Here is a 12,060-nt window from a genome sequence, read left to right on the forward strand (position 1 = left end):
GAAATGCCTTTTTTTTTTTTTTTTTTTTTTTTTTTGAGACATAGTTTTGCTCTATCGCCCAGGCTGAAGTGCAGTGGCGTAATCTCGGCTCACTGCAGCCTCCACCTCCTGGGTTCAAGTGATTCTCCTGCCTCAGCCTCCTGAGTAGCTGGAACTACAGGTTCATGCCAACACTCCTGGGTAATTTTTGTATTTTTAGTAGAGAAGATAAGGAGGCCAGATCACCTGAGGTCAGGAGTTTGACCATGCTGGTCAGGTTGGTCTCAAATCTCCTGACCTCATGATCTGCCTATGTAGGCCTCCCAAAGTGTTAGGATTACAGGCGTGAGGTGGACTAGGCTTTAGTGGTATAACAAAAGTTAGTATTTAAATCAGACTTGTTGATACAGTTATTCCACTTTTAGAAATTTAACCTAAGGCACTGCAATGTTATTTATAATAATAATAAAATAGTGAACAATTGCTAACAGTGGGGAGATGGACAAATTATTTTGTAGTCATATAATGGAATGTTATAAAACTATCTTTTCAAAAGGTATTTAATAACATTAGGACTCATGCAATAATGTTAAGCAAAATAATACAGAATTATGTATGATGTGATTTTATAGAAAATTTTGTTTGTGAGAGAAATAAAGCAAATTATAAGCAGTGATTCTCTAGGGATTAGTTTTCAAATTTTCTGTTCTTCAATGAATATATATTGCTCCTATATATTTGGCTGTCTTTTTATTATAGAGATAGTTAATTATAAAAGATTGAAAGCATGCAGAAACTTCCAAACTAAAACCCCTGAAAAATCTTTCCTCAGTCCCTGACCTAGAGAAATGGAGACCAATTCATCAATTTGTTTTTATGTAGATTTTGTTTTTGGTGTCACATCTAAGAAATCTTTGCCCAACTCACGTCAGAAATATTTTCTCCTATGTTTTCGTCTAGAAATTTTCTAGTCTTGGATTTTATGTTAGGTCTATGATCCATTTTCAGTTAATTCTTATATATGGTAGAAGTATGGGTTGAGGTTTTTAAATACAGATATCCATATGTTTCAGCATTATTTAATGAAAAGACTCTGTTTTCTACCTGTGCACATTTGTAGAAAATCAGATGTCTGGCTGGGCGCAGTGGCTCACACCTGTAATCCCAGCACTTTGGGAGGGCAAGAAGGCCAGATCACCTGAGGTTGGGAGTTTGAGACCAGCCTGACCAACATGGAGAAACCCCGTCTCTACTAAAAATACAAAAAATTAGTTGTATGCGGTAGCATATGCCTATAATCCCAGCTATTCGGGAGGCTGAGGCAGGAGAATTGCTTGAACCTGGGAGGTGGAAGTCACGGTGAGCCCAGATGGTGCCATTGTACTCCAGCCTGGGCAACGAGAGCAAAACTCCATCTCATAAAAAGAAAAGAAAATCAGGTATCTATATATGTATAGGTCTGTTTCTGGACTCTATATTCTGTTTCCTTGATTTATGTTAATACCACTTTGTCTTGATAAGAGTACTGAGATAGGCAGAATTCTCCAGGTTCAAGCAATTCTCCTGCCTCAGCCTCCTGAGTTTCTGGGACTATAGGCACGTACCACCCCCATGCCTGGCTAATTTTTGTGTTTTTAATAGAGACAGGGTTTTGCCATGTTGGTCAGGCTGGTTTCGAACTCCTGACCCCAAGTGATCCACCCAGCTCTGTCTCCCAAAGTGCTGGGATTACAGGCGTGAGCCACTCCGCCCTGCCAAGATAGGCAGAATTCTGAAATGACCCCTACTGACCTATGCTCTTGTATAATGGGAGGGACCTGTAATCCCACCTAATCATGGGATATCATTCCCATGGTGACTAAGAAAAGGTGATTATCCTCAGTGGACCTAATATAATCAGACAAACCCTTAAAAGGCACTGGGCTTTTCCTGGAGAAATAATCCAAGTAAAAGGGGAGGGAATTCAACACAGAAAAAGCTGCTGATTTTCGGGAAAAAGAGGAGGCCATGTAGTAAAGAATTCGAGTGGTCAGTAAGCTTATGGTAATTTGTTACAAAGCAATAGAAAACAAGTACAAGTAGCTGTATAATAAGTATTTAAATCAGGTATTTATGAAATGTATCAATATCTACTAAATTAAAAGCCTGTTGGGATTTTGGGTTGAATGTATACGTAAGTTTGGGGAAAATTGTCATCTTAACAGTATTGATTCTTCTGACCTACTCATTTCTCATTTTTAGGTATTTAATTTGTCTTAGCAGTGTTTTGTTGTTTTCAGCATACAGGTCTTTCCCATGTTTTGTTAGACTTATCCTGGAGTATTTCATATTTTTTAATGTATTATAAATGATATTTTATACATTTTAATTTTTGAATATTTGTTGCTGGTATATGGAAATAACAATTCATGGCCCCGTGTGGTAGCTCATGCCTGTAATCCCACACTTTGGGAGGCGGAGGGGGGTGAATCTCCTGAAATTAGGAGTTTGAGATGGGTCTGGGCAACATAGTGAAACCCTGTTTCTAACAAAAATATTAAAAATTAGCCAAGTATGGTGTGCATGCACCTATAATCCCAGCTACTTAGAAGGCTGAGGTGGGAAAATGGCTTGAGCCTGGGAGGTGGAGGTTGCAGTGAGCAGAGATCACGGCACTGTACTCCAACCTGGGTGACAGAGTGAGATCCTGTCTCAAAACAAAAAAGAGAGAAAGAAAAAGAAGGAAAGAAAGAATTCATTTTCATTTGTTGATATTATATGTAGCAATCTTGCTAAACTGACTTATTCTAGTAACAGTTTCTGGTAGATTCTATTGAATTTTCAACATAAATCAAGTTTTCAGCAAATAGAGTTTTATTTCCTTCTTTTTAATCTGTATGCCTTTTACTTTTTCTTGTCTTATTACACTGACCAGAACTTCTGATGTTTCATAGAAGTGGTGAGAGTGATTGTCTTGCTGTGCATCTGTTTTTTTTTTCTTTTCCTTGCTTTTTAGAAAATTTTAGGCTGGGCACGGTGGCTCACACCTGTAATCCCAGCGCTTTGGGAGGCCAGGGTGGGAGTTTGAGACTACCCTGACCAACATGGAGAAACCCTGTCTCTACTAAAAATACAAAACTAGCTGGATATGGTAGTGCATGCCTGTAATCCCAGCTACTCGGGAGGCTGAGGCAGGAGAATCTCTTGAACCCAGAAGACAGAGGTTGTGGTGAGCCAGATCACACCACTGCACTCCAGCCTGGGCAACAAGAGCAAAACTCCGTCTCAAAAATAAAAGTTTTTTTTTTGTTTGTTTGTTTGTTTTTTTTTAAGACAGAGTCTCACTCCATTGAACAAGTATTTATTTCACCTTTGCTTTTAGAGAATATTTCACTGGACATACAATTATAGGTTGATTTTTTTTTTTCTTTTAGTACTTTAAAGATGTTTCACTGTATTCCACCTTGCCTTGTGCCCAGTAAGAAATCTCTTATGCAAAGGAAATTGGAAAATATTTTTTGAAGTGGACAAAAATAAAATACTACATATCAAATTCTGTGGGATGCAGCTAACCACTGCTTAGAAGAAAATCTACAGTATTACATGCTTATATTATATAACCTAAATAGTAAATATATCACTATATGAAGTGCTTCTGTAAAGCGCTATAGTCCTTTAATGAAAAAGGTGAAAGGAATTACCACTTATTGATAACTTATCTTGATCCAGACACTGTATTAAGAATTTACTTACACTTTCTTATTTCACTATTATAATAAACTGGAAGGTTAAAAAAAAAAAAAAAAAAAAGAAATCTCTTATTATTCTTACCTTTGTTCCTATGTACATATTGTGTCTGTTTTCTCTTTTTGCTTTTAAGATTTTCTCATTGTCACTGTTTTTAAGTAATTTGATTTTGATATGCCTTGGTATAGTTTTCTTCTTGTTTCTTATGTTTGGAGCTTCTTAAGCTTCTTGGATACACGTTTATGGTTTTCACCAAATTTGGAAAATTTTTGGCCATTGTTACTTCAAATACTTTTTTCTGTTCTCTCTTTTCTTTTGGAGGCTGTTTGATGTTGTTCCATCTCTCACTAATGTCCTTTCTTGGGTGTGTGTGTGCATGGTAAAATATATGCAACAAAATTTATCATTTCAACCATTTTTTTATATAGTTCAGTGGCATTAAGTACATTCACTGTGTTGTGCAATCATTACCACCATCGATCTTCAGAAGTTTTTTAATCTTCCCAAACTGAAATTCTGTATCTATTAAAAAATGACTCATTCTCCCTGCTGCCAGCAGTACCTGACAGCCACCATTCTACTTTATGTCTCTGTGAATTTCACTACTCTAGTTACCTCATATAAGTGGAATCATACAATTATTTGTCCTTTAGTGACTGGTTTATTTCACTTAGGATAATGTCTTTAAGACTCAGCCAGGGCCGGGCGCGGTGGCTCAAGCCTGTAATCCCAGCACTTTGGGAGGCCGAGGCGGGTGGATCACGAGGTCAAGAGATCGAGACCATCCTGGTCAACACGGTGAAACCCTGTCTCTACTAAAACTACAAAAAATGAGCTGGGCATGGTGGCACGTGCCTGTAATCCCAGCTACTCAGGAGGCTGAGGCAGGAGAATTGCCTGAACCCAGGAGGCGGAGGTTGCGGTGAGCCGAGATCGCGCCATTGCACTCCAGCCTGGGTAACAAGAGCGAAACTCCACCCCCCCAAAAAAAAAAAAAAAGACTCAGCCATGTTGTAGCATGTGTCAGAATTTCCTTCCTTTTTAAGACTGAATAATACTCTCTTTTTTAAAATTCTCTTTTTTGTCTGTGTTTTATTTTGAATAGTTTCTTTTCTTTCTTTTTTTTTTTTTTTTGAGACAGGCTCTCGTTCTGTCGCCCAGGCCAGAGTGCAGTGGTGTGATCTCGGCTCACTGCAGTCTTGAACTCCTGGGCTCAAGTGATCTTCCTGCCTCAGACTCCGAGTAGCTGGGACTACAAGCATGCGCAACCATGCCTGGCTAATTTTAAAAAATTATTTATTGAGACGGGGTCTCGCTATGTTGCCAAGGCAGGTCTTGAACTCCTGGGCTCAAGCAATCCTCCCACCTCAGCCTCCCAAAGTGTTAGGATTGCAGCCAGTGTCTTTGAATTGTTTCTATTGTTATTTAGTTACATGTATTGCTCTTATCTTCTGCAGTGTCTCATCAGTTACTAGTCCCATCCAGGGTATTTTTTGTCTAAGATAATATCATTTTATCAGTACTTTGAGTTGGGTCTTTTTTTTAATGTATCTATTTACTTTTTTTGTGGAGATGGTGCAGGGGGCAGGAGTAGGGGAGCATCTAGCTTTGTTGCTTAGGCTGGTCTTGAATTGGCCACAAGCGATCCTCCTGCCTCACCTCCCAAAATGCAGGGATTACAGGCGTGAGCCACCACCTGGCCATTATGTGTCTATTTCTTCATTTAACTTTTTGGACATATGTAATGAACAATTATCGTAACTGTATTAATTTCCTTATCTGGTAATTTTATTATCTATGTCAGTTCTTGATTGATTGACTTTTCTCCTATTATAAGTGATACTTTCCCACTTCTTTGCATGTCTGATGATCTTTGACTAGATGTCAGACACTATGAATTCATTGTTGGGCTCTGGATACTTTGGCATTTCTATTAATATTCTTGAGCTTTTGGTGGCATGCTGTTCAACTACTTGAACACAGTTTGATCTGAGTCTTCCTTTTAAGATTTGTTAGGATGAACCCAGAGACATGTTTAGTCAGGGGTAGGATTTCTCAATAGCAGCACCATGACATTTGGGGCCAAATAAATCTTTTTTAGGGAAAGGGGTAGTCCGTGCATTACATAGATATAGAATGTTTAACAGCATCCTCCCCCAAAGTTGTGACAACCAAAAATGTCTTCAGACATTGCCAAATGTTCTGAGAAGTGGGGAGAATTGCCCCTAGTTAAGAGCTGCTGCCTTAGGGTTAGTTTTGCCTCACTACTATGGCAAGATCTTTCTGTGTTTTCTACCCAAAGCCGCATGAATCATGAGACCTTTTTTCAATCTGGCTATTTGGAATAGGCACTTTTCTTGGCCTTATGTGAGTACTGGGAATTCATTTGGGTGGTCTTTCCTTGTTCTTGGTTTGTTTCCTTACATAGATGTGCTGATAGGCATTCAGCTAAATATTAAAGAGAGATCTGCAGATCTCTGGAGTTCTTGTCTGTGTATCTCCTCTCCAGTATTGTGCCCCACAAACACTAGGCATCTTGTCAGCTCCATCTCCTCAAGTCAGTGAGCCTGCCAGGTCTAACCTGAGTTTCCCATCCTGTGCCTCTTGTGGCTAGGAAACTCAAGGCCATAACCTAGGGCAGTAGGGTTCACCTGATTTGTTTCCTGCCTCTCAGGGATTTTCCTGATGTCCAGTATCTTGAAACTTTTTTTTTCTCCATATATTTTGTTTGTTTTTGGTTGTTTCAGGTGAGAGAATAAATCTGGCCCTTGTTACTAAATCTTAGCCAGAAGCACATGTCCTTTAACATACCATTTATTTGTATAAATGATTGGTAAAAGCTGAATTTTTAACATTCTTAAACATTTACTAATCAATTTCCTTGTTTTGTCGATTTGTATTTGTCATTCAAAGTCTCCTGTTCCCTGTAATTCCCTTGGTACAATATAAATATTAAATAAGCCCTAAAGCTTTTTATCATCTTTTAATATACCTCTTTCATGCAGGCTCTCACAGTTTTAGCTAAGTAGGATTTTAGTATGGGCCTCTTAACTATTATATAGTAGCGTACAATTAAAGGGCATGCACTGACCTGATAAAGCAGAACAGTGAAATGTATCATGCTTTTAGGGCATTCCCACAGCAGGCTCAAAGACTTCCAAGAGATTTCTATGTGTAACTCATATTTTCTAAAACATCAGCATCAAAGCCTGTTAGCCTGATTGAGGTTGTAAAGAACTGGGGAGCTAAGACACGGGAAAAAAAACATATGAAAGAAGAGAAGAATCATTTTGAACAGAGTATGAGAGGAAACTGTACTAACAAATAATGCTTTAAGAATGGGAGTGACATGGAACCCATTGGTGGTAAGTTGTTAGAGAAAGGGGAATAGCAGACTAGAAATAATGTGACTGAAGAAATCTGGCCTTGTTTTATATGAAAGAAACTTGTCTCTCAGATTTGCTATATCATAACTACTACAGAGATTATAGCATGTGCTTGTTGGATATTTAAGGATGAAGTAATTTAGTCAGAGCACACCTTGGGTAAAAGAAGGTATGTGTAGTAGGAAGGGTGAAACCATCTCGTTATCCATGTGAACTGAAACAGCAAAATCATATTTCTAATGGAATTCTATATATGATATAATAAATGATGTAAAAGAATATATCGCATAAATGTGTAAGTTCTGTGTGTTAAAGTGAATAAATCTTAATTCTTTGGCATTTGAGGTGGTGATGATATGCTATAGCTAAAAAGAGTGAAATAAGAGTTTTTGTTATTCCATAGTGTGTAAGAATTAGACAACTTTAAAAAAAAATAAAGACTCCTTGTAAATGGATGTGATAATTTTCAAAGACAGAAACTATGTGGGTTGATAATAAAAGTTCTTTTGTGAAACAAAATATGACTTAAGGTTTTCAAAAATTAAGATTGCTTTTAGTAATAACGAAATAAATGCTTAATGGTTAACTGACATTTCCCTGACATTCATCTGTGGGTGGATTTTATCAAGCTTACTTCTTGTTTTCTAAATACTATAGTTTTGATGATACAAGGGGTGCTCATGTAGACAAAGTGTCTGCCTTTGCCAAGTGATTATAAGTCTTCATGGCAAGAGTTTATGTGGGTAGAAAAAGAATGCGGACCAGTACCAGATTTTTACTTTTCTCACTATGAGGAAGCACAGAAAGTTTTTCATAGCCAAAAATGCATTTATACGGCCATAATAAACACTCAAATCAAGAATTATTACATTGTGAGGAAAGGAAGAGGATTTTGTCCTCATTCATTTGTCCTTCAGGATAGAAGGATATTCATTTGTATTGATGTTTTATTTGGTTTTTCAAGACTTTGAAAATAAAGTTTAACATAACATATATAGAGAAAAGTATAGATCACAATTATACAGCTTGATGAATTTTTCGCAAAAGGAACAGATCTGTATAACTAATATCCAGATTTTTAAAAAAGAACATTTGTATTAGAACTGGTGTGGGGTTTTTTGTTTGTTTGTTTGTTTGTTTTGTTTTGTTTTGTTTTGTTTTGAGACAGAGTCTTGCTCTGTTGCCCAGGCTGGAGTGCAGTGGCACAATCAGCCCACTGCAACCTCTTCCTCCCGGGTTCAAGTGATTCCCCTGCCTCAGCTTCCCAAGTAGCTGGGATTACAGGCACCTACCACTACGCTCAGCTAATTTTTTGTATTTTTAGTAGAGATGGGGTTTTACCTTGTTGGCCAGGCAGGTCTTGAACCTCCTGACCTTGTGATCTGCCTGCCTCAGCCTCCCAAAGTGCTGGGATTACAGGCATGAGCCATTGCACCCAGCCCGAGTAGGCTTTTTAATTAACTTATAACTGATGCTGTGGAAAAGCCATTTGTAAAATGTCTTTCTGTAAAAATGTTTGGTTATTAACTTTTCTTCTGCCATTGGAGTCATATGCATAAAATTATTAGTATGTTAATCTATTGAAAATCATTCATTATTGAATAATTTTTGTTTCTTTTACTGTAGAAACCAATAGGATAGTGTAAGTAAATTACTGTTTCTGGGGTGGGGGTGTGTGTGTGTGTGTGTGTGTGGTGTGTGTGTGTGTGTGTGTGTGTGTATTTTTTTTTCGAGACAAGATCTCCCTGTTGCTCAGGCTGGAGTGCAGTGGCACACTGCAGCTTTGACCTCCCAGACTCAAGTGATCCTCCCACTTCAGCCTACCAGGTAGCTAGGACTACAGGCTATGCCCAAGCTAAATTTTTTTTTTTTTTAATAGAGATAGGGACTTGCTGTGTTGCCAAGACTGATCTTGAACTCTTGGGCTTAAATAATCCTCCCAACTCAGCCTCTCAAAGTGCTGGGATTATAGGCATGAGCCACTGCACCTGGCCTTTTCCTGGTATATTTATGTGTGTTTGTCTTTGAAGAAATTGTTAGGACACACTGAAGCTTTTGTTTTGTTTTCCTGTTTTCTCTTGACAGGCAGTGGAGGAGGAAATGGCAGGTCCTAATCAACTCTGCATTCGCCGCTGGACTACCAAGCATGTAGCTGTGTGGCTGAAGGATGAAGGCTTTTTTGAATATGTGGACGTTTTATGCAATAAGCACCGACTTGATGGAATCACATTGCTAACATTGACTGAATATGATCTGCGGTCTCCTCCTCTGGAAATCAAAGTCTTAGGGGACATTAAAAGGTTAATGCTCTCGGTCCGAAAATTGCAGAAGATACATATTGATGTTTTGGAAGAGATGGGCTACAACAGTGACAGTCCCATGGGTTCCATGACCCCTTTCATCAGTGCTCTTCAGAGTACAGACTGGCTCTGTAATGGAGAGCTTTCCCATGACTGTGACGGACCCATCACTGACTTGAATTCTGATCAGTATCAGTACATGAATGGTAAAAACAAACATTCTGTTCGAAGATTGGACCCAGAGTACTGGAAGACTATACTGAGTTGTATATATGTTTTTATAGTATTTGGATTTACATCTTTCATTATGGTTATAGTCCATGAGCGAGTACCTGACATGCAGACCTATCCACCACTCCCAGATATATTCTTAGACAGGTAAGTTTTGTTTCTAAGTGCTAAGTTTGTAGGAGGTTGTTACAAAAACAGCAGTGATGATATATTTATGATAATTATATTGTTTCTTATTGTGGTAGGTAGATGTATACTTTCCATTTGCTTTATCTGGGGGTATAAAAAGATATGCTTTGAAATCACCTTTTTCACTTAAGAATAAGTTAGGTCTTCAGCCTAGGTAAATGAGAAAAACCACTGCTTCATTTTTTTAAATTTAATTTAATTGTATTTGATTTTCTATTTTGAGACAGTCTCACACTGCACTGTCATCCAGGCTGGAATGCAGTGGCACAACCATGGCTCACTGCAGCTTCAGCCTGTCGTGCTTAAGCAATTCTCCCACCTCAGCCTCCCAAGTAACTGGGACTATAGACATGTGCCACCACGTCCAGCTAATTGTTTTTTTTTTTTTTTTTTTTTTTTTTGAGACGGAGTTTCGCTCTTGTTACCCAGGCTGGAGTGCAATGGCGCGATCTCGGCTCACCGCAACCTCCGCCTCCTGGGTTCAGGCAATTCTCCTGCCTCAGCCTCCTGAGTAGCTGGGATTACAGGCACGCGCCACCACGCCCAGCTAATTTTTTGTATTTTTAGTAGAGACGGGGTTTCACCATGTTGACCAAGATGGTCTCGATCTCTTGACCTCGTGATCCACCCGCCTCAGCCTCCCAAAGTGCTGGGATTACAGGCTTGAGCCACCGCGCCCGGCCTTAATTTTTAAGTTTTCTGTAGAGATAGATCCCCAATGTGTTGCCCTGGCTGGTCTTGAACTCCTGGGCTCAAGCGATCCTCCTGCGGTAGCCTTCAAAATGTTGGGATTACAGGCATGAGCCATCATGCCTGGACTGCTTTCTTTATTTTTGTATAGTTATAGCTCCTTGGGTACTTTAGATTTTAAAAGGGTATCCTGGAAGGATGTTTGTAATAAATGGAAGTTGGTTGCCTTTTTTTTTTTTTAAATGAAAAATATAGTTCTGCTGTTTCAAAAATATTGATGGTGTCATATCATCAAATGAACTGGAACTATCACAAAGAATACAAATGGATTCAATGATAGCATGCTGTTTTTATTAAATACTGAATACATAAAAAAAGAATACAGTATATGTGTAACATATGAAAAATAAGAATAGAATAGGCCGGACATGGTGGCTCATGCCTGTAATCCCAATACTTTGGGAAGCCCAGGTGGGAGGATTGCATGAGTCCAGGAGTTCAAGACCAGCCTACAAGTTCCAGACTTGCAACATACCAAGACCCTCATCTCTCCAAAACGTTAAAAATTAGCCAGGCATGGTGGCACATGCCTGTAGTCCTAACTATTCAGAAGGCCAAGGTGGGAGGATCACTTGAGCCTAAGAGGTCAAGGTTACAGTGAGCTATAGTTGCACCACTCCACTCCAGCCAGGGCAACAGAGCGAGACCCTGCCTGTCTCCAGTAATAATAATGATAATAATAATAAAATAAACAAATACTCAACTATTTTCACATTTTTTATTTTTAAATCTTTTAAAAATTTATAGTACTTTCTTTTTTGTTTGTTTTTGGTTTTGTTTTCATTCTTTAGATGGAGCCTCACTCTGTTGCCCAGGCTGGAGTACAGTGGCACAATCTCATCTCCCTGCAACCTCCACCTCCCTGGTTCAAGCAATTCTCCTGCCTCAGCCTCCCAGGTAGCTGAGATTATAGGCACTCATCCCCGTGCCTGGCTAATTTTTGTACATTTAGTAGAGATGGGGTTTCACCGTGTTGGTCAGGCTGGTCTCAAACTCCTGACCTCTAGTGATCCACTCACCTTGGCCTCCCAAAGTGCTGGGATTACAGGCATGAGGCACTGTGCCTGGCCCTTGTTTTTGTTTTTAGTTTTTTTGTTTTGTTTTGTTTTGTTTTGTTTTTGAGACAGCATCTCACTGTGTCGCCCGGCTGGAGTGCAGTGGCATGATCTCTGCTCACTGCAACCTCCATTTTCCGGGTTCAAGCTATTTTCCTACCTCAGCCTCCCAAGTAGCTGGGACTACAGGCACCCACCACCATGCCTGGCTAATTTATTTTTAGTAGAGCTGGGGTTTCACCATATTGGCCAGGCTGGTCTCAAATTCCTGACCTCATGATCTGCCCTCCTTGCCCTCCTGAAGTGCTGGGATTACAAGCATGAGCCACCTCGCCCAGCCCCATGTATTTTTTTTATAAAACATTTTGCCCTTCTAAAAGTGCCTTGGCTGGGTATGGTGGCTCACACCTGTAATCCCAGCACTTTGGGAAGCCAACGCGGTTG

The 12,060-nt window shown here is 39.3% G+C and overlaps 1 protein-coding gene across 2 annotated transcripts in view; it reads left to right on the top strand.

Annotated features, from left to right (window-relative positions):
* The window catches only part of SAMD8 (sterile alpha motif domain containing 8), a 55,378-nt gene that overhangs the window by 25,832 nt on the left and 17,486 nt on the right, over positions 1-12,060 (top strand). For both annotated transcript variants that reach the window (XM_032256509.1, XM_032256511.1), the window contains exon 2: positions 9,177-9,769. In XM_032256509.1, coding sequence (XP_032112400.1) covers positions 9,177-9,769 — 593 coding nt within the window. The remainder of the gene's footprint in view (positions 1-9,176; positions 9,770-12,060) is intronic.

This window comes from Sapajus apella, unplaced genomic scaffold, assembly GCF_009761245.1.
Source record: "Sapajus apella isolate SASKATOON/1434 unplaced genomic scaffold, GSC_monkey_1.0 scaffold94, whole genome shotgun sequence".
NCBI lineage: Eukaryota > Metazoa > Chordata > Mammalia > Primates > Cebidae > Sapajus > Sapajus apella.